Raw genomic sequence first — 22,601 nt, 5'->3', positions numbered from 1 at the left:
CCAGGCAAGTGCTCTACCACTGAGCCACAACTCCAGCCCCAGCATTATCAGGTTTTGTTTCTCACATATTCCTTCTGTGTGTTAGGTGGCCTAAGTCTTCTGATTTCTTTCTTGTTCTTTCTGTTTTATGCCACCAGAATGCCATCATGTTTGGGAAGAAACGGCACACAGATGTGCAGTTCTACACAGAAGTGGGAGAGATCACCACAGACTTAGGGAAACATCAGCATATGCATGACCGAGATGACCTCTACGCCGAACAGGTCTGTGAAATTTGGTGTTGAATTTGTAGAGTAGCAAAGGATGTGGTCCAGATCTGAGCACAGGAATTATTGTATTTTATAAACAACTGTGAAGAATAACTCAAATTATCTGCTTCGATGGTAGTTGTGTTTGGGAATTAGCTATAGATTCTGGTAGTTAATGATGATTTTTAATAAGGTGTATTTTAGAATTGTAATTATGAGAATTAAAGGCTACAAAATCACTTCAAACTTTTGAAGAGAGGTACTATTAACAAGTAACATGATGGCTGTAGTTAATTTTTTTTTTTTTTTTCTACAGATGGAGCGAGAAATGAGGCACAAACTGAAAACAGCCTTTAAAAATTTCATTGAGAAAGTAGAGGCTCTAACAAAAGAGGAACTGGAATTTGAAGTGCCTTTTAGGGACTTGGGGTAACACATTTTATCTTTTTCTTGATCTGCAGTTTTACCAGGTTGTCTTTTAGGAAAATGGATTACTTTTTTTAATAATAATTAAATGTAAACAACACATCCGGTTTTTTCCCATGACTGATAATCTTTGAGACATCCACTCCCCCTTAAAATTTTTAAGGATTTGCATGAATGGCTAAGGCTAAGAGGTCTCCTGGAGATGAGTCTTCAGTGAGTATGTAGGAGCCTTGTTTGGCATGGCGGGGAGGGAAGTTTGTTGTAGCAGCAGTAGTTTAACATATGCTAAACCCACTTTTATGAGTTTCCTTTCTTTTCAGATTTAATGGAGCTCCCTATAGGAGTACCTGCCTCCTTCAGCCCACTAGTAGTGCGCTAGTAAATGCTACCGAATGGGTAAATATGTCTTGCCTCCCTTTATTTTTATTTATTTATTGGCAGTGGACCTTTATTTTATTTATTTATATGTGGTGCTGAGAATTGAACCCAGTGTCTCACACATGCTAGGCAAGTTCTCTATCACTGAGCCACAACCCTAGCCCTAAGTACTTTTTAAAAATAGTTTCTTTACATAATTTCCTTGAATTTATTCTTCTTGAGGTTTTTGTCTTGCAAATGGTTTTACTAGGGCTTCTTAGTATCTCATACTAGTTTACCCTTTCAAAAACACCAAAAAAAAAAAAAAAAAAAGCTTAGTTTTCCTGTGTGATAATTTAGATCCTGAAAGTATTTGAAAGTACTAGTACTTTGGGGGAAGTATTTTTATAATGATCTAGTTCTTCTCTAATAGCCGCCTTTTGTGGTGACATTGGATGAAGTAGAACTGATCCATTTTGAGAGGGTCCAGTTTCACCTGAAGAACTTTGATATGGTAATCGTCTACAAGGACTACAGTAAGAAAGTGACAATGATCAATGCCATTCCTGTAGCCTCTCTTGACCCCATCAAGGAATGGTTGAAGTAAGTAAATGTGCCAGTCATCTCCTATTTTAAGAATTTAAGTATTGTATGTTTTACATAAACGTGTAGTGGTATTCACCTATAGACCCAGCTACTCTGGAGGCTGAGGCACTAAGATTACTTCAGCCCATGAGTTTGGGGCCAGCCTACAAAAAAATGTCAAGATTATGCCTTTTTAGAGGAAAAAAACTTTAAAATCCACTGTTGTACTCAAGGTAAGACTACCTTTATATTTTTTTTTTTTTTTTTTTTTTTTTTAAATATTTATTTTTTAGTTTTTCAGCGGACACAACATCTTCGTTTGTATGTGGTGCTGAGGATCGAACCCGGGCCGCACACATGCCAGGCGAGCGCGCTACCGCTTGAGCCACATCCTCAGCCCCTACCTTTATATTAAGTTACAAGGATTTGAGGTCTGTTAAATATGACAGATCCCAAAGAATCCATTCAATTTTTTTTCCTGAATTCCCAGTAGTAGTTTGTGAATGTTTACATGAAGAAACTAAAAATCCAAGATTTTTTTTCTATCTAGTTGGTACATGTGTAAAAATATCTGTGTGCGTGTATAATAATTGTTCATCCAAAGAGATTCCATACTTCTTACTAGTTCTTTTTTTTTTTTTTTTTTTTTTTAATTTGTAACATACACACATGAGAGGGACACTCATACTCAAAATAATTTCTTGTGGAAGTACCAGAACCCCAATAATTTAAGGAGTGGTCACTCCCTAAGTGTGATGTTTGGTTAGCTGTTAAATAGTTTACTCTGCTGTTCCCCACTTCCCCATTATCTAGGAAGTAGAAATGTCTATAAATATAAATCTCCTTTTTAAGAAATGGGTTCACCTCTCTTCTTTCTGATTGTCATGAACTGGGTAGGTTTTCTATGCTGCTCTGCTGCTCCCTTCCAGCATTATGATCTGCCTCACCTTAGAGCAAGGACTGAACCTCTGAAACCATGAGCAAAAACAAGTTTTTTCTCTTTAAAAAAAAAAAGAAAAGAAATGGATCCATAGCTTAGAAACAAACTGAGGAAAATAAAAATACATGGTTTCTTTTTTTTTCTTTCTTTCTTTGTGTATGGTGCTGGGGATTGAACCCAGGACCTTGTGCATGTGAGGCAATCACTCTATCAACTGAGCTAAATCCCCAGCCCTGTAAGGATTTTTCCTAAGAAACATGCTAGTAATTGGGAAAGGCGTACAAGTATTGTATATAAATGCATATGAACTTTTTTTAAAAAATATTTTTGGGGCTGGGATGTGGCTCAAGCGGTAGTGCTCTCCCCTGGCATGCGTGCGGCCCGGGTTCGACCCTCAGCACCACATACAAACAAAGATGTTGTGTCCGCCGATAACTAAAAAATAAATATTAAAATTCTCTCTCTCTCTCTCACTCTTTAAAAAAATATATATTTTTTTTATATATTTTTGTAGTTATAGATGGACACGATACCTTTAGTTTATTTGTTTGTTTATTGTATGTGGTGCCAGGGATTGAACTCAATGCCTCACGCATGCTAGGCAAGCACTCTACCACTGAGCCACAACCCCAGCCCAGCATATGAACTTTTAGCAGTCTTTATTGAGAAATTCACCAGTTTATGATATATGAGTGTTGGTAAATATATCCACCATGACAGTTAGGATAGAGTGTTTCTATCATACCATGCCTCTATGAAGTCAGTCCTTTCCCTCATCCCCATCACTGATTTCTATCACATTACATTTTTTTGCCTGTTATAGAATTTCACATAAATGTAATTACACAGTAGGTAATCTTTTATATGTTGCATTCATCACTTAGCATTCAAAATGAATCCAAGTTGTGTGCATTAGTTGTCTTTCTCTTTATTATGGAGTAGGATTTCACTGTATGGATATCTCTTATTTAACCCATTTCCTAGTTAACAGACCTTGTGTTGTTTCTATTTAGGGGCTATTACGAATAGCTCCTATAAATATTACATACAGATTTAAGTACATATAATCTAATTTCCTTTGAGTAAATGCGGTTGAATAGGATTTAACTAAGAAATTGCTGAATCATTCCACTATGTCTGTAAAACCAGCTGTCACAGTCAGAATGCAGGTACACTAAAAATAACATGTAGAATTTTTTGTTTAGACTGTGTCCTGCTCCCAGTATACCTCATTTATATGGATATTCCAGTATCCGAAAAAATCTGAAACACTGCTGGTCCTGTGCATTTCAGATAAGGAATATTCAAACTATTTCGTGTTTTGAGATTTACTTAGTATGGTATTTATGTGGCATTTTTTTTTCTAGGTTTTTGTTGTTGTTGTTGTTTTGTTTTGTTTTGTTTTTCACTTTATAGACATTCCTCATTTATTTGTTTATTATGCTGGGCATTGAACCCAGGGCTTCATGCACACTAGGCAAACACTTATCGCTGAGCTATGCCCCAAACTCCCACTTTGTTCTATATTATATTTAAAGTGGGTTACATGGAGACAGCATGTATTTGGGTCTTGGTTTGGTTTGGAATGTTGAGGGGTTTTTTATCGGTATGGTTGGATTTGATCTACCAGTCTTACCATTTATTTTCTATATTTCCCATCTATTCTATTTTTCCACTTTTCATGCCATTTTTTATTAATTTTTTTTATGATTCTGTTTTATCTTCACATTTGGCTTGCTAGCTATACCCTTTTATTTTTGTAATGATTGCTGTAAGGTTTGCTTATACATTTTTGTTTTTTTTAATGTGGTGCTGGGAATCAAACCCAGTGACTCACACATGCTAGGCAAGCACTTTACCACTGAGCCACAATGCAGCCCTGAATGTACTTCTTTAATTTAATCGTAGTATGCTTTCAGTAGTATTGTACAACTTAACACGTCTTACTGTTATAAGGTTCTTATGCTTTCGTCTCTTCTTTTTGTCATTCATTTTACTTCTAACATATTATGCAATCTGCAATTTACCACATTATTTTAGCTTCAAAACAATTATATTTTAATTTACAAATGGGGACATTTTATATGTATGTATTTTACATATAAATTATGTGTATTTACCATTCCTAGTGCTCTTGGTCCCATTTTGTACTTTCCTCTTCCTAATTAATTTTTTTTACTTTTGAGAGGTATGTTTTCTAGTGATAGATTCTCAATATTTTTCCCACTGGATACAGAATTCTAAGTTGACAGTCAGTCATAGAGTAACTTAAAAAATATTGCTTGGTGTGTCTTCTGGCTTCCAGAGATTCTTAGGAGACATCTGTTGTTACTCTTTTTTCCCCTGTATACTGTCATTTTTTCCTCAGGCTGATTCAGGTGGCTTTCACAGTTTGGTTATTTGGTGCTTTGGTGAAGTTTTGTTTATTTTGCTTGATGTTCTTGAGCTTCTTAGTTATGAATGTAGGTTCTATAGTTTTCTTCATATTGAGCTATTATATTATCTCTTTATGTTCAAGTTTCGCTCTTCTATCTTGAACATAAAGAGAATAGTTCTCTTTCTTTCTTTTTTGGTAGTACTGGGGATTGAACCCAAGGCTACTAAACTAGCACTTTACCACTGAGCAACATCCCCAGCCCTATAATAGCCTGTTTTATGTCCTTGTCTGCTACTTTAATTCATCATCTCTATATTCTGAATGTTTCTGTTGATTGATTTTCCTGCTGCCCCTTTGAGTGCTGATATTTGTGATCAGTTGCCAGATTTTGTGTTTCCACATTGTTGGATGCCATATTTTCTCATATTATTTTAGATGTTTTAGATTTTATTTTAGGATACAGACAGTTTTCTTGGATTCTCTTTGATTCTAGAGGGTTATTCTCAGATGTCTTTGGCATGGGTTTGGAACAACCTTTAGTCTAAAGCTGATTAACCTCAACTACTACTATATGATATTCTTCCGGTTTTGTTTTGGTTTTGTTCTAAGGTGTGCCCCTATCTTCAAATAGGCCTTTCATCAAATAAACAAAACATAGGAAGTAGTGAAAAGTTGAGAAGGGAAGAGCTAGGGCCAGTAAAAAACTGTCACTATCTCTTAACTTGGTAGTGTGAATGATCAGAGTTGAAAAAAAAATCACAAAAGTAATTATAAGTTAAGGCCATTTGCAATTAAGAGTGGGACCAGCTGGCATGTGCCTATAATTTCAGTAGCTCAGGTGGCTGAGACAGGAGGATCTCAAGTTCAAAGCCAATCTCAGCAACTTGGTGAAACCTTGTCTCAAAATAAGAAGTTTTAAAAAGGGCTGGGATTGTGGTTCAGTGGTTAAGCATGGGTTCAATCCCCAGTACCAAAAAAAAAAAAAAAATAGGACCAATGAGGGAAAAGAGAAACTTAAGTGAACAGGAAGGAAAGACTAAGGGAAAAACCCTGTGTTTAAGGAAGAAAATGGAAGAGAACACTGAGCTCAGACTTGGTTGAGAACAGTTTGTTTTAGTTGGAAAAGATTATCTGTTCTTCAAGGAAACTAATGGTCAAGATCACGTGGAGGGAGGAGATCACATTGGAAATTCTCAGAAAATACAGAAGATTGATTCTGACTTTGTAATGTCATTTCTCTCAGTTCCTGTGACCTAAAGTACACAGAAGGAGTACAGTCCCTCAACTGGACTAAAATTATGAAAACCATCGTTGATGACCCTGAGGGCTTCTTTGAACAAGGTGGCTGGTCTTTCCTGGAGCCTGAGGGTGAGGTGCGTGAGTGTGGGGTTTTTTTTCTGGCAGACAGTGTTGCCTGCTGTCATTTTGGCAGTTAGGAGAATGGCATACAGGGAGCACATAAAGGATCAGACCAACTGGGAGAAGCTTTGAACGCAACTTGGTATTATTATTTTTCCTGGATAGTTTTACAAGTAAGTGATAGATTGGCTATTGGTGACCACTCACATGATTTCTTTGAAATTATGAAAAACATTCCACACGAGTTTTTTAAGAATCACTTAATGAAAAGTGGTCCTTGCACATTTGCATAATGCAATATTACAAAGTTTCTGTCATTAATTTCCCTAGGTAAGGAGGAATGAAATCAATCTTTTAGAAATGAGTCAGTGTGCCTAAGGCCCTGTTTCAATCCCTAGCACAAAATAAAGAAGGAAGATACACTGATGCGCTAGTTAAGAGTCTGATAACAGTACTTTGCCATTAATTTTAGACAAGTGATTTGATCTCTTAGTCACTCAGGGTTTTTTGGGTTTTTTTTTTTTTTTTTTTTTTTTTTTTTTTTTTTTTTTTTTTTCAGGTAAAATGTTGATGTACTAATTGGGTAGAATTTCTTCATTATAAGGTGAATATGGGAATTGAAAGTTAATAGTATTATGGTCTTTCTAACTTGCCAGGGGAGTGATGCCGAAGAAGGGGATTCAGAGTCTGAAATTGAAGATGAGACTTTTAATCCATCAGAGGATGACTATGAAGAGGAAGAGGAGGATAGTGATGAAGACTACTCATCAGAAGCAGAAGAATCAGGTTGGTCTTTTATAAGAAAGAAATTTGTCATGGCTTCCTAATATGATTTCTAGAAACTTTGTTTTTGCTGTTTTGTTTGGTACCTGGAATTGAACACAGGGGTATCCAACTACTAAACCACATCCCCAGCTCTTTTATTATTTTAAAACAAACACAGTCTTGCTGAGTTGCTAAGGCTGAGTTTTAAACTTGCAGTCCTCCTGTCTCAGCCTTCTAAGTCGCTGGTATTGCAAGTGTGTGCCATCATGCCAGGCTAGAAACTGCTTTTTTTTTAATTCTGTCATTCTATGATGTTTCTGTTTCTATATGACTAATTTGTGATCATTGTTATTTCAGACTATTCCAAGGAATCATTGGGCAGTGAAGAAGAGAGTGGGAAGGATTGGGATGAACTGGAAGAAGAAGCCCGAAAAGGTTAAAAAAAATAATTGTTTTTGTTTGGTGTTTTTATTTATTCATTCATTTATTTATGTACAAATTTTTTACATGTTTCTGTAGTTTGATGTATTAGTATTAGTAGCCTCCTGAGAAGAACAAAAGAACATGATAAAACTTGGAGCCATAGCTACAGTTTCATTGAATAAAGGAGAAATAAGGTCCAGAATGTATCTAACTTCTCCAAGTGGATAAGACACCACCCTTAACCAGATGTCTTTTTCATCTGCCAAAGCTTCCAGGGTGCTCATAGCCATGATACCACATAGTCATGTAAGGCTCCAGGTTAGGAGGAATATCTTTGTAGTGCTAATCTAGTTACTCTGAAACCAAACCCCAAATACAAGTTAAAGATGAAGAGGAAACATTATCTGCTGTATCCCAGACATGATAGGTATTTTGAGCAGGACACCGTACTTGATCTTTAAATAATTCTTCTTCTTACAAATAAATAAAGGTTAAGCATTTGGCCCCAGGTCACATACTAATAAGTGATAGATTAAAGATTAAAATTCAGGTCTGACTAAAGGGCATTCTCTATACTATTTCATGCTATCCAGTAGGTAACTAAAGCTAAACAATAATACTTTCTTCTGTTTAGCGGACCGAGAAAGTCGTTATGAGGAGGAGGAAGAACAGAGTCGAAGTATGAGTCGAAAGAGGAAGGCATCTGTACACAGCTCAGGCCGTGGCTCTAACCGTGGTTCCAGACACAGCTCTGCACCCCCCAAGAAAAAGAGGAAGTAACATCTGAACTTTGGCTCTGAGCTCTATTCTTCCTCCAGCCAACTCCTGAAAATTTTACATGACATAGAAACTGTATTTTTCTTTTTATTTTCTTTGAAGTTTTGCCATTTGTGTGTATGGGTTTAGGGGGCCATTTGTGTGGACCAATCTACTCGGGGAATTTCAGGCCCACCAGGACCCGTGCCAATGGCCCCAGTTCAGATGGCAAGGGAGGAGGCTTCAGCTGTTAATAAATACCATTCATTCCTCTCTTCCTATTACCTTCTACCAGGACATCGATGGCTTCTGACACCTTATCTTTGGTGTCTCTAAAGCTATATTTCTAAGACAGTGGTACAAGGAGCTCCTTAACTACCTGTACCATGGTTCTTGACCAGCAGATTCAACCCTCCATCCTACCCCACTGCCATGACCTTCCTCATGTCTAAGTTCCATCTTTGCAATACTCAAGAAAAGATTCTTGGAATTTGCTAACGATTGTGATGCAGCTTGAGCTAGTGAGGCAGTTTGGGCTGGTGGCTTCAATCAGTTTTCCTGGTTTCTGGCCTCATGCAGGTTCTGAGGTATCTCTGCTGCCTTGGAAGACATAAGAAGCAGTGACACTCCCTGGCTTGGTTTTTCTTCTTAAAATTCACACATGGTACAATGATAGAAGGCAAAGTTACCACAGTCTCTTTTCTGATGTATCTAAGGAAGAATGGTGGTACCTCACATACTGCTTCAAATGAAACCTAGAGGGAGGCTCAAAGGAGTCTACATTTAGATCTGGAAGGGCAATTCATGCCTTGGGCCTAGAATACCCTGACAAGAAAAGAGAAGAGGAAGGGAGGCCATTATCTACAACACAGCCTCTCATCACTGCTGCTCCTTATTTTTACTTGTCCTGCATTGTCCTGTATTTATCACAGTTTCTGTTGAAGAACAGCTTTTTAAGTATTGAGGGAGTTTATCTTGCCATCCTCCCCTCCTGGTTCTCTGCACCCACCTGTCCCACTGCACTTCCTTCTGTGTTCTGTGACTAAGAGAAGAGGGGGGGAAGGGTCTCAGATTTTATGTTTTGTTGTTTTTTTTTCTCCTTAGCAGTAGGACTTGATATTTTCAATTTTGGAAGAACTAAAAGATAAATAAACTGTGGGTTTTTTTGTTGTTTTGTTTTTATAAATTCATCTTTTGTGACCATTCCTTTGCAGTCCCTGAAAGCAACCTGCTTATCACCTGGTTAAGTGCTGATGCATTGGAAGGAAAATGCCTTTACCCCACTAGTATCACAAAAATAAACCTTCATCGCTAAACTTTTATCATTAGACTGAGAAATAATAGATACCACAGTAAACCAAATTTATGGCATAGCAAGTTACTTTATAAGAGATTTTTACTATGGTTCCCTTGGATTTTAGAATGGAAAAGCATTGTTCCTTCATGAAAACAAATCTTCAGTCATCTCCTTGTAAATACCGTGGAGGGCAGCAGCTGCTTGAAGAGAAACCTTCAGCCTTCCTATTGGAATTGCCTGGTCTTCAGGGCTAAAAACTGTTGAGAAAAAGCAAAAGTATTAGGCAGTAGCATCTTCAATTTAAAAAACTCAAAACAGATATTTGTTATCTTAGGTACTGAGGATACTAAGTGAATGAAGTAACTACCCCAATTCATGAGGAGATTCTGTCTAGTGGATAGAAAACAGGGTCGTTGCAGTATAGTATATAATTGTTGTAATAAGTAAAAGCCCAAAGTGCTTTGGAGACAAGGGGCATGTGCCAGAATGGAGAAATAGAAAGGTTTCTGGAGACAGTTCATGAGCTAAGTCTAAAATATAAGACATGCTCCAAGTATGCCAAGACATGAGAATATGTGTTTGGAAAACAACAGGGAAGGGCAGGAATGAACCTATACAGATAAGTAGGACAGATCACAAAGGACTTTGATTTTGACCAAAGGCATCAGAAGTGGCAGTGTCCCTTATGGGTTCTAGGAAGGTGACCCCATTATTCAAAAACTTCAAAAGGGCACAACTAAGCCTAGGAGAGTAGTTATGAGGCTTTTGCAGTATAAGGGAGGATCTTAAGTATAATAGTTGCTTATGGGGTGTGGATCGATTCAAAACATAAGTAAAATTTTCTTAACTCAGGTTGGGAATAAGGAGAAAAGGTCATGACTGAAAATGGCCATTGTAATCTGAATAATGGAATACAAGTTAGAAAGTTTAAAATTAGAGTTCAAGGGAAGTAATGACATCTATTGTGTATCTACGTAGTATAAACAATCTGGTCTAGAAACCTAGATTTCAGATCATCTAGGCAATAGTTAAAACCCTGTGAGTGGATTCAACCACCTGTTCCCAGACAGTATTATGTAGAAAAACCAAGAACTGAACCAGAATAATTAAATATTCAAAGGAACAGTCCAGGGAAGAACAATCTACAAAGCAAAAAAAGGGCCAGCCAGCTAGAAAGTGATAGTTAACATACTGGGGCGGGGGGGAAGGAAAGCCAGGTGTGTTGGTTCATACCTGTAAGGGCTAGGGATGTAGCTTAGTAATAAAAGTGCCCCCAGGTTCGATCCCTAGTATGAAAAGAAAAAAAAAATGTTTAAAAAGGAAGAAGCATTACTGGTTTAGTGAAGTCAGGAAAGATGAGTAAAAAACAATTGGATTTGGCAATTAGGAAAAGTGAATATATTCACAAAATGCTTGGAATGGAAATAATGCAAAAATATAGGAGGTACAGAGATAAGACTGCTTTGGCCTGATCATCAGTGAATAGTTCAAAGGAGTTGAATTTTGCAGTGATAAGGTAGATATAGGGCCAGAAAGCAGATTGTCATTTTTAAAATTAAAGACCAACATGTTTAAAGCCTGGTGGGGGAAGAGAGAGGATTACTCTTTTAAATTGGTTTTATTGGATGATTAAAAACAATTTGAGAAGCATTCATTCGTAAGCATGGGAATTTTGAGATCACTAGTAAAAACAATTTGAGAAGCATTCATTCGTAAGCATGGGAATTTTGAGATCACTAGAAAAGGCTAATAAGAGTTTTTCTTGGCACTGAAGTCTTGGTTATATTCAAGGATGAAAGATTAGTGGAGTTGGAAGTGGCTAACAGATGGCACTTGCCATGTACCAGGCACTGTCTACGTGGCCCTTAGTCTTCCAATCTACCAAAGTGTCCCTTTAATCTTCACAATAACCCTGTGAAATACATTCTACTGCTATTATCCCTGTTTTGAAGTTGAGAAAAGGCATACAGAGGTTAAATAATCATAGTTGGAAAGATACTAAAGGAACACAATGAAGTTGTGTCAACCTGCTAAAGTTTGAACTGTAATATTTGATCTGAAGAGTATTCCTATATAATCAGAACAACCTTATATCAATTCAGTAAACATAGTACATCAAATAATAGTAGAATGTGGTCAAGACAAAAAAGAGTGATTATCACTTGGTGACCAGTGGATATGAGGGAAAAAGAGAGTTGGTATCCATATGAAATATGGGACTGTACATGAACAAATTAACAGAGAAAGGTATTAGCTAACTTACTTTACAAACCTTATCTGATTTCAGAGAGTTCTGGAAATTCTGATGTCTGAATTTTATTGAAATTAATTTTTTTTAAATATTTGTTTTAGTTGTAGTGGGACATAATACCTTTATTTTATTTATTTTTATGTGGTATTGAGGATCGAACCCAGTGCCCCTGCACATGCTAGGCAAGCGCTCTACCGCTGAGCCACAACCCCAGCCCCAAATTAATTTCTCTTTAAATAAAAAGTATTCCATAACTGGGTATAGAAGCACATGTTTGTAAGGCTAATAACTCAAGAGGCTGATGCAGGAGGATTGCAAGTTCAAAGCCAACCCCAGCAACTTAGCAAGGCCCGGTCTCCAAATAAAAAATTTAAAAAGGGGGCCTGGGGCTATGGCTCAGCAGTAGCATGTGTGAGGCACGGAGTTCGATCCTCAGCACCATATATAAATAAATACAAGTTTATCAACAACTAAAAAAAAAAAAAACTTAAAAAGGGGGATGCAGGGGGCTGGGGATGTGGCTCAAGCAGTAGCGTGCTCGCCTGGCATGCGTGTGGCCCGGGTTCGATCCTCAGCACCACATACAAAGATGTTGTGTCCGCCGAAAACTCAAAAAAAATTAAAAATAAAAAGGGGGATTCAGCTCAGTGGTTAAAACACCAAAAAATAAATAATAATCCCTATCTCAAAAATTGTAGTCAAAATAGATTCTAATTGTAATGAGGTAATAAGCTAAAATAAACAACTGATTACTTTTTATGCTGGATCCAGAAATGAAATACAGACAGCTATGGGGAAGAGATCTCAATTCAGTTCATCTCTCACCATCTTCAAAGTGATAATGATATATTGAAGGCAAAACAAAAATTATTCAATATTAGGATGTTTTTCTTAAAAAATTAGGAACTGAGAAGCACAAAAATTTTTATTACTTACTATCTTATTACTTACTATCTAATTCTTGTTCTAGAATATCTCTTCCTGATTCAAGGATCTGCCACAGTCCAAGGTATGCATATCCTACTTCTTCACATTCTTTCTTTTCTTCATCCATAGGATCACTTACCACTGTAAACTTTAAACTAAAGGGGGAAAAATCCATTTATTTCAGTACTGCTGATCCCCTTATACTTTAAAAAGAAAAGAAAGAAAAATAATCATAAAAAATACAGTATATTCTCCCCTGAATCACCTTTCTTTTGCCTATATTAGACAAGATGACAACAAAGTGAGGAATCAATGTAATTTTAATTAAGTAAAACTACTTATTTAAAGAACATTACTACAGGCACTTAGAAGAAGACACAAAGATTTTTTAAAATAAGTTGATCAGATCTCAAAACTATCAAGATAAAATTCCTGGTAAGGGCTGGGGCTCCGGCTCAGTGGTAGCACACTTGCCTGGCATGTATGAGGCATTGGGTTCAATTCTCAGAACCACATATAAATAAATAAAGGTCTATTAACAACTAAAAAAAATTTTTTTAAATTCCTGATAACACAATTTACAATGTTGAAGGATTTATTGTGAGAAATATTATGGATATTAGAGAAGTTTTCTAAATAAAATTTGGATCCCAAACATGAGCAAAGGCAACACAAGGAATGCAAAATTGGAAAACAAGTATAAAAAGTACATTCCTTGGAGTACTCACAGATGATGCTGTAAAGCACATAGTACAGTGCCCCAAAAGCAATGAGTAGTCATTGACAACTAGTATTATCCTGATTTAGCCTAGTAAATGGCATTGAATTTTAGAAACTTGTACAATCCATAATAATCCCATTAATTTCCTTAGATAAAATTCACTATTTTAACCATTTTACAGTATTCAGTGTGTTTTAGTATAAGCATAATATGTGACCATCAGCACTAATTCCAGAATGGTCATTACCTCAAAAAACAAACCATCTTGATTAAGCAGTCACTACCCATTCTTTCTCCCAGTTCCTGGCAACTGCTGATTACTTTCCATCTCTCTAGATTTGCCTATTCTGGACATTTCGTATTCCTATTAATTTTGGTGGGGAGGGTATCAGGAATTGAACTCAGGGGCACTTGGCCACATCCCCAACCCTATTTTGTATTCTATTTAGAGGCAGGATCTCACTGAGTTGCTTGGCAGTTCATCTTTACTGAGGCTGGCTTTGAACTTGCAATCCTCCTGTCTCAGCCTCCTAAGCCACTGGGATTACAGGCATGTGCCACTGCACCTGGTTCTATTAATTTTTAAAAAGCAAATCTTGGAGCTGGGATTGTGGCTCAGTGGTAGAGTGCTCACCTAGCACATGTAGGGCGCTGGGTTCAATCCTCAATATAAATCCACAATATAAAAATAAAATAAAGGTATTGTGTCCAACTACAACTAAAACAAAATATTTTTTTAAAAAAAGCAAATCTTGATGCTAATAATGCTAAGGGAGCAAGAACTGGACTAAAAATTCAAGTTCTTAAAGCACAGCTAAACAAGATTCACTTGAAAAGAAGGCCTTCCTAAAAAGAATACATTTTCAGCAGGGTAAACAATATTCATTTGTGATTATCACAAATTCTATATCACTACTAAGATCTTCAACAATGCAAAGGGATAATGCTAACTTCCCTACCCCAGCTTTCCAAGAAAGGGATAGTAACTGGCATTGCTATGGGCCAGCCACCATGCCAGGTGCTTTTGTAAACTATGTCACTTCAATTTTATTCTCACAAGAGCATTGGAGTTAGTTAGGTAATATTGCAAAGATGAAGCTAGTAAGTGAGAGAATTAGGATTCAAAACCAGGCCTGTCAGAATACAAAGCCATTCTACTGTCAGCTGTACAATACTAACAAAAAACAAAACAAAACAAAAAAATCGAAGGCAAAATCAACCAAAATCTAAAATTGAGTAGAAAAGGATCAGCACTGTAATATACTAAAGGAAGAGAGAGTTATAAGAATTCTGAAAATTTGGGCTGGGGATGTGGCTCAAGCGGTAGCGCGCTCGCCTGGCATGCGTGCGGCCGGGGTTCGATCCTCAGCACCACATACAGACAAAGATGTTGTGTCCGCCAAATACTAAAGAATAAATATTAAAAAATTCTCTCTCTCTCTCCCTCTTTCTCACTCTCTCTCACTCTTTCTTTAAAAAAAAAAAAAAAAGAATTCTGAAAATTAAAAAAGTAAGTAAGGAGCTGGGGTTGTGGCTCAGCTGTAGAACACTCACCTAGCATGTGTGAGGCGCTGGGTTCAATCCTCAGCACCACATTAAAATAAATAAATAAAGTAAAGGTATTGTGTCCAACTACAACTTATTTAAAATATTTTTTAAATATTTTTTTAAAAAGTAAAAGTGAAAATTAAATTTAACATTAGCACAAAGGCAAATTATCAGTCTCCATTTCCAAAAGTTATCAATAAATTTTTATCTAAGCCCACAATAATACTGAAGTCAGCAACACTTTTTTTAAACTGGCTCCTTTTTTCAGTCCTTTCTAGGAGACAAAGTAAAATTATTGGAACTTTAGAAAAGTAACAAATTAAAACACTAGCCCTGGGCTGGGGATGTGGCTCAAGCGGTAGCGCACAAAGAAAGATGTTGTGTCTGCCGAGAACTAAGAAATAAATAATAAAATTCTCTCTCTCTCTCTCTCTCTCTCTCTCTCTCTCTCTCTCTCTTAAAATAAATAAATAAATAAAATAAAATAAAACACTAGCCCTGAGGTTGGGGTTGTGGCTCAGCGGTCGAGTGCTGGCCTAGCACATGCGAGGCCCTGGGTTCGAGCCTCATTATTTTAACCATTTCACAGTTAAAAAAAAAAAAAAAAAGTAAACAAAATAAAGATATTGTGCCCAACTACAACTAAAATATATATTTTTTTAAGAGAGAGAGAGAGAGTTTAATATTTATTTTTTAGTTTTCAGTGGACACAACATCTTTATTTTTATGTGGTGCTGAGGATCAAACCCAGAGCCTCGTGCATGCCAGGTGAGCGTGTTACCGCTTGAGCCACATCCCCAGCCCAATATATATATTTTTTTAAAAATAAAAAAATAATAAAACACTAGCCCTATATCATTTCTTAATCACACACAGGAGAAAATAGGATTGCCAGACTTCCAAAATTAAACCAAAACATATGAAATTGAAATTCAGCCAAACAATAATTTTTCTTTTTAGTATAAGTAACCAATACATATAACTTGGAAACTCTATAAAGTCTCAGATTAAAGGAAAAATAAAGCCTATTGCTGGGGCTGGGGATGTGGCTCAAGCTGTAGCGCACTTGCCTGGCATGCGAGTGGCCCAGGTTCGATCCTCAGCATCACAAACAAACAAATATGTTGTGTCCGCCAAAAACTAAAAAATAAAAATTCTCTCTCTCTCTCTCTCCTCTCTCTTAAAAAAAAAAAAAAAAAAGCCTATTGCTTTCCTAAAATTTTAAAGGAGATATAGAATTTACTTAGTTATAACAAAATTGAAATATTCCTATAAAAAGACAATTTTAAAAGTCTAAATGTAAAATTAGTATTACCAAGGCACAATTTTTAGCAAGCTAGGAACACTTCTTCATATATGAGAACTTAATTAGCTTAGAATATCAAAGCACGCTGTCCATTCCATGTCAATATACAAGTACATTACTGCCACAAAAAGGACCGTCAAGGGCTGGCATGGGTGAGAAATTAACTAAACCTTTAGGATTAAATAATTGATCAAGTAGTCACAAACATCAGTTGGGCTCAAATAGATGAGAAATTCATTAATAGTACATTAACTTAGTGGTAACACTCCTGTAATCCCAGTGACTTGGGAGACTGAGGCAGGAGGATCACAAGTTCAATGCCAGCCTCAGCAATTTAGCAAGGCCCTAAGCAACTTGGAAAGACCCTGTCTCAAAATAAAAAAGGGGTGGGGATGTAGTTCAGTAGTTAAGCACCCCTGGGTTCAATCCCTGGTACCAGGAAAAAGAACAGTAAATTAACTTGGCAGGCACAGTTTCCCAGCAATTTGGGAAACTAAAGCAGGAGGATCACAAATTCAAGGCCAGCTTGGGCAATTTATTGAGACCCTGTCTCAAAATAAAGATAAAAATGGGCTAGAGGTATATAGTTCAGTGGTTAAATACCCAGTAATCCCCATACACAAAAGAATAAATTAACTCGAAAGAAATTGTTAAAATATTCAGCGTCAACACAAAACTAAACTCAGACTTTTAAATTCCTATTTGAATATCTCCTTCCTTTTAAATTGGAAATCAGATGCTTACTGTCCTTGCTCAGGATTTTGTGCATTCAACATGGCAAACAGAAATTGCCTTCGGCCTTGTTGCTCCAGTGGGTCCAGGTCTATCACTGTATTAAAGGTAAGAAAAAAAGCAAAAAATCACATACTGTTGCTATTTGGGCATGAAGTCTTTCATAAGTAGTCTATGTAAAAAAGTGACAAACTAGATCTATGAGCTGGCTCCCCTTTATTTTTTTATTTATTAATTTTTTTTGTAAAAGAAATTTTGTTTTTAACACAGCCATGCCTATTTATGTGTCTGTGGCTATTTTTTGCTCTTATTTTGGGGGGTGGTTTTGATTCTGTTTGTTTTGTGGGGATGGACGCCAGCATGTTAATCACATGCTCTTCACTGAGCTACACCCCCAGCCTGTATTTGTTTTTGAAACACAATGGCGGTCAATAGAGACTGTCTGGCCTACAAAGCCTAAACTATTTACCATCTGGTCATTTAAGAAAAAGAAGCCTTATAATTGTCATTGAAAGCTGTTCTCTCATATGCCAAAATAAATGTGCTCCCACTACTCCCTAAGCTAGAGAATTCTAGGAGACTGATTCTTTAGGGGCACCTGGAGATTCAAATTTGTGGTAGGGTCAACTCAGGACACCTGTCTTCCTCCTCATTTTTGTATAGGAATGTTGCAACCTTAGCACACTTTCCTGTCTATCTTTTAGTTTAATATGGTCACAGGATTTAATTCAAACTGTTGTGTTGTATGAGACTTTTGTGAAGGCTGCTTAAAGGGCTCAGCTGGGAGGCATTCTTCCTTTCCCCAGCAGTCATTAGGAACCTTGGATTAACCACAAAGATAGAAGGTTAGGTAGGCTGTGGGATGATAGGAAGACAACAGTCCAGATCTCTGATAGTTGCACACACCTCAGGTTTGCCAGCCCATCTCAGAAATTTTGTTACCTAAATGAGAAGTCAACTTCTATCTTGTACATACTAGGGAAGGATATACTAAGAAAATAAATTAATTTTTAAAAAGGAAAAGAGTATTCAGACACAGTTGCACTTGTCTCTAATCTCAGCTACTCAGGAGGCTAAGGCAGGAGAATCCCAAATTTGAGGCCAGTCTCAGGAGACCTCAGACAAGATCTCAAAATAAAAAATAAAAAAGGTTGGGATGTAGCTTAGTGGTAAAGCATCCCTAGGTTCAATCCCCAGTACTGCAAATCATCACCATCATCATAAAAGATAAAATGGCTGGATTCACCTCCATCAGAAATCCAGAGCACTTCTGACCATCAATCTAAATGTTTGTCAGCCTCCTCTACCCCTCACCACACAGGATACCTCACCCTTGCTAAAGTGGAAGTGGATTTCTTCTCCTTTCCTCGGTTTCCTCAGGGATACTGGAGTCTCTGTCTCAGACAAGGGTAGATCATAGAATCTATACTCCACATACACCTGCTTTATATTCTCATCAGACATCACTTCAGCCTCTGGATAGAAGGTCAGGGAGACTATTTCAATGCACATCTTCTCTGAATCCTAATAAGGAAATATTATAAGGAAAATATTATTTATTTCCTATAGGTTAGTGAGGCTCCAAGTGTTTAGACTCCATCAAATTAACACATTATTATCCATAAATCAATCACAGACATAATCTAATATATTACTTCCTGAGAATCAATTCATAGGTTAAAACTGTCACCAAGAGACAATTTGTCTGAATTGTCACAACTTGTCTATGGGAAATTGGTAAGGAGAATCCAGCTATTCTATCTTCCAGTCAAAATTTTCCAGATCATCCTTTCTTGGCCAGCTCCACATACAGAAAGAATCAATATGATTTATGAAGAGAGCTTTTTTCCAACTTCAACGAAAATCAATCCAGTATTCTCCTGAGAATAGGACTTATAAGACCTGTCCATTGATCTTGGAGATTTAGTAGCTCCTTCAGCTACAACAAGAGCTTCCCGATTCCCAGTGATTTTTTTTTTTTTTTTTTTTTTAGTTGTAGATGGACACAATACCTTTATTTTATTTTTTTTTTAAAGAGAGAGAATTTTTTAATATTTATTTTTTAGTTTTCGGCGGACACAACATCTTTCTTTGTATGTGGTGCTACATCCCCAGCCCCTATTTTATATTTTATTTGTTTATTTTCATATAGTACCAGGGATCAAACTCAGTGCCTCACACATGTTAGGCAAGCACTCTATCACTGAGCCACAACTCTGGCCCACCAATGATTCTTTTGTCCACCTAAGTGCATGCCATGGAGGAGGCCACCAGACTCCCACAGTGACTCCAATACTTTCAACTCCACTTCAGGATTGCTGTCCTCTCTTTCGACTGTCCCTCTGTTCACACTAGCATGAGGGAAGTCAAAAGGACAGCTGGCAAATCTCCAGCTTCCAGAAGTAGACCAAGGTCAACATGAGTTCCTCCTTGCACAGTGTAGCAGCAAGACCATGTCAATACAGAGTGGTGTCCTGTAAACCATGGTTCCCTTTTATCTGTGAGCATCCTCCTGGCTGCTTCTTTCCTTTAGGTCATCAAGACAATGCCCATACTACTCCAACTTATCTTTTCTTCTCTTAGAAAACAAATGGAGCACTTGTGTCTTCTGAGAAATTCAGCAAGCAATACTTCCCAACCATTGTGTGTCAGAGTCATCTATGATACTTTTAAAAAATAAATAGATTTGGTGTTTTCCTCTAGGTAACCCCCATATAACCCTCCCACAACCCCCATGAAGCAAACTCTAACTCTACACACAATGTTTTCCAAAACATGGGTTTTGGCACTTTGATGAATTAGCTTAATAAGTTTCACTAGTAATTTTTAAAATGAAAAAATAAAATATAGGATAGGATGGGATGAGATAAGATAGGATGGGATAGAATAATGCATGGCAAATGGTAAGGGGTAAGGCTTGTTTCTTAAAACTTTCATTTATGGGGGCTGGGGATGTGGCTCAAGTGGTAGCGCGCTTGCCTGGCATGAGTACGGCCGGCCTGGGTTTGATCCTCAGCACCACATACAAAGAAAGATGTTGTGTCCGCCAAAAACTAAAAAATAAATATTAAAAAAAAATTCTCTCTCTCACTCTCTCTTTAAAAAAAAACAACTTTCATTTATGAGTTTATGGGCACAAGGTAGAAATACATTTCTTATAGTGAGTGACATGAGAAAAATACAAAGGCCACTGTTATGTCAGACTGTTTAAGGTATCTCCTGAGAATATGCATTTAACTTTTAAATATTTAGATATAATTTACATACAGTAAAATGAAAAGAACTTAAATGTACAGCTTTGACAAATGTATATAATTGTGTAATCAATACCTAAGTCAAGATATAGAAAATTTCTGTCATCCCAGAGAGCTCTCTCAGGATTCAATTTTTTTTTTTAAGTAACTTACCATTTATCAAGTACTCACTTAGTGTGAAGATATGATACTGAAAGCATGAGCAAGTATTTTATAACAAAACTTTATCCCCTTTTTCAAAAATTCAGTGCTTATTACATGTCTCACCTTGTGCTACATTTTTTTTTTTTTTAATGTAAGATCCTATTCCTTGGAACTTTATCTATGGAAAGTCTTTTTTTTAAATATATATTTTTTAATTTTTAATACTTATTTATTAGTTTTCGGCAGACACAACATCTTTGTTTGTATGTGGTGCTGAGGATCAAACCCGGGTCGCACGAATGCCAGGCAAGCGTGCTACCGCTTGAGGCACATCCAGCCCCTATGGAAAGTCTTGAAGGTCTGTCTGAAGTAATTTCTTCAACACAGTATTTTCTTTTGTTTCTGCCAGGTACCTGAGGCACATCTTATGTGAGACACTTTAATACCCTAGCTTGAGGTTTTCAGACACTGGTAATGTAATTTGGCAGAAAAACCCACTTGATGGCTTCCTCCTGGTTATAAAATTCTCAAAGGAGAGTTTTCTTTCTTTCTTTCTTTCTTTTTTTTTTTTTTTTTTGGTCCAGGGATGATTGAACCCAGGGGTGCTTAATCACTGAGCCACATCCCCAGCCCTTTTTAATATTTTATTTAGAGACAGTCTTCCTAAGTCGCTTAGGGCCTCACTAAGTTGCTGAACTCATGATCCTCCTGCCTCAGTCTCCCAAGCCACTAGCATTACAGGCATGTCCAACTGCACCTGGCTCTTTCTTTCTTCCTCAGTACTGGATATATAACCAAAGGCCTCATGCATGATGGGCAAACGCTCCACTATAGAGCTACATCAACTCATCAAAGGCAATATTTTTCTTTCTTCACCTACACCCAGAGTCAAAACTGGTAAGTTTCTTTATGTCACTTTTTATGGGGCAGGTTTATTATAATTTCCTCATACATAAAATCATGTTTAAGTTATGAACTCTATGCTATAGTCTCAATAAATGTTAAGCTGAATTTCTTAAGGTGTATTTGAGGAATAGGTGTCTTATAAATTAATAGCTCTTGATCAAGCAAATTTTGGAAAATCAAGAACAAAGTTTTCCTGTTTCTTTAAAAGCACTGAAAGCTATTCCAAAGCTAACATACATTGGGATACTTTTAGACAGTGATACAGAGGTCATTTTTTAGATTTCAAATTACTTTTGATATCTTCCCGATAAACACTATTATTCCATTAAAACTGAGAATACTGCCATGCCTGGTGGTACACACTTTGTAATCCCAGAGGTCTGGGAAGCTGAGGTAGGAGGATTGCAAGTTTAAAGCCAGCTTTAGCTACTAAGCAAGGCCCTAAGCAACCTGATACATGTGAGGCACTGGGTTCAATCCTCAACACCACATAAAAATACAAATAAATAGCCCTTTTCCTCCCTGGGTGTCTGAACGTCTACCACCATCATGAATGACACAGTAACTATCCGGACCAGGAAGTTCATGACCAACCGACTGCTTCAGCGGAAACAAATGGTCATTGACGTTCTTCACCCTGGGAAAGCAACAGTACCTAAGACAGAAATTAGAGAAAAATTAGCCAAAATGTACAAGACCACACCAGATGTCATCTTTGTGTTTGGATTCAGAACCCATTTTGGAGGTGGCAAGACAACTGGCTTTGGCATGATTTATGATTCCTTGGATTATGCGAAGAAAAATGAACCCAAACATAGACTGGCAAGACACGGCCTGTATGAAAAGAAGAAGACCTCAAGAAAACAGCGAAAGGAACGCAAGAACAGAATGAAGAAAGTCAGGGGGACTGCGAAGGCCAATGTTGGTGCTGGCAAAAAGCCAAAGGAGTAAAGATTCTGCAATGACTTTATCTGCGGTGATTATGCGACTTTTTCGTGAGGATTAATAAACTATAAAACCTTAAAAAAATACAAATAAATAAATAAAGGTATAAAAAATTTTTTTAAAGGGTGGGAGGGCTGGGAATGTGGGTCAGTGGTAAAGTATCTCTGGGTTCAATGCCCAGTACCAAAAACAAACTAAGAATACCGGGGGAATTGTTAGTGACACTGTGAGAGAAAGGCCATTATATGGTGAGACTAAACTGACATAATTTGGGAGGGGGACAATAACTTCAAGTACATATTCCCATTAAAAACTAGTAATGCCTTATTGGGTG

The 22,601-nt window shown here is 37.0% G+C and overlaps 3 protein-coding genes across 3 annotated transcripts in view; 2 read left to right on the top strand and 1 right to left on the bottom strand.

Moving 5' to 3' along the window:
* Supt16h (SPT16 homolog, facilitates chromatin remodeling subunit) overlaps nt 1-9,422 on the top strand; it is a 33,482-nt gene extending 24,060 nt beyond the window's left edge. Inside the window, exons 19-26 of the mRNA XM_076849969.2 lie at nt 138-263; nt 565-677; nt 995-1,070; nt 1,465-1,634; nt 6,177-6,306; nt 6,949-7,078; nt 7,415-7,492; nt 8,115-9,422. Of these exons, the coding sequence (XP_076706084.1) occupies nt 138-263; nt 565-677; nt 995-1,070; nt 1,465-1,634; nt 6,177-6,306; nt 6,949-7,078; nt 7,415-7,492; nt 8,115-8,260 (969 nt within the window). The 3' untranslated portion in view covers nt 8,261-9,422. The remainder of the gene's footprint in view (nt 1-137; nt 264-564; nt 678-994; nt 1,071-1,464; nt 1,635-6,176; nt 6,307-6,948; nt 7,079-7,414; nt 7,493-8,114) is intronic.
* Nucleotides 9,423-9,677: 255 nt separating this feature from the next.
* Nucleotides 9,678-22,601, bottom strand: part of Rpgrip1 (RPGR interacting protein 1) — a 63,230-nt gene continuing 50,306 nt past the window's right edge. The window contains exons 22-25 of the mRNA XM_077109056.1: nt 18,350-18,542; nt 17,031-17,115; nt 12,736-12,866; nt 9,678-9,790 (exon numbers count right to left, since the gene is read on the bottom strand). Coding sequence (XP_076965171.1) covers nt 9,678-9,790; nt 12,736-12,866; nt 17,031-17,115; nt 18,350-18,542 — 522 coding nt within the window. The remainder of the gene's footprint in view (nt 9,791-12,735; nt 12,867-17,030; nt 17,116-18,349; nt 18,543-22,601) is intronic.
* Nucleotides 21,839-22,288, top strand: LOC143393720 (small ribosomal subunit protein eS24). The gene has a single exon (XM_076848141.1). The coding sequence runs from the start codon at nt 21,872-21,874 to the stop codon at nt 22,271-22,273; it is 402 nt and encodes a 133-aa protein (XP_076704256.1). The 5' UTR covers nt 21,839-21,871; the 3' UTR covers nt 22,274-22,288.

This window comes from Callospermophilus lateralis, chromosome 3, assembly GCF_048772815.1.
Source record: "Callospermophilus lateralis isolate mCalLat2 chromosome 3, mCalLat2.hap1, whole genome shotgun sequence".
Classification (NCBI taxonomy): domain Eukaryota; kingdom Metazoa; phylum Chordata; class Mammalia; order Rodentia; family Sciuridae; genus Callospermophilus; species Callospermophilus lateralis.
Note: the sequence above shows the minus strand (reverse complement) of the source record. Positions and strands in the feature narration are given on the sequence as shown.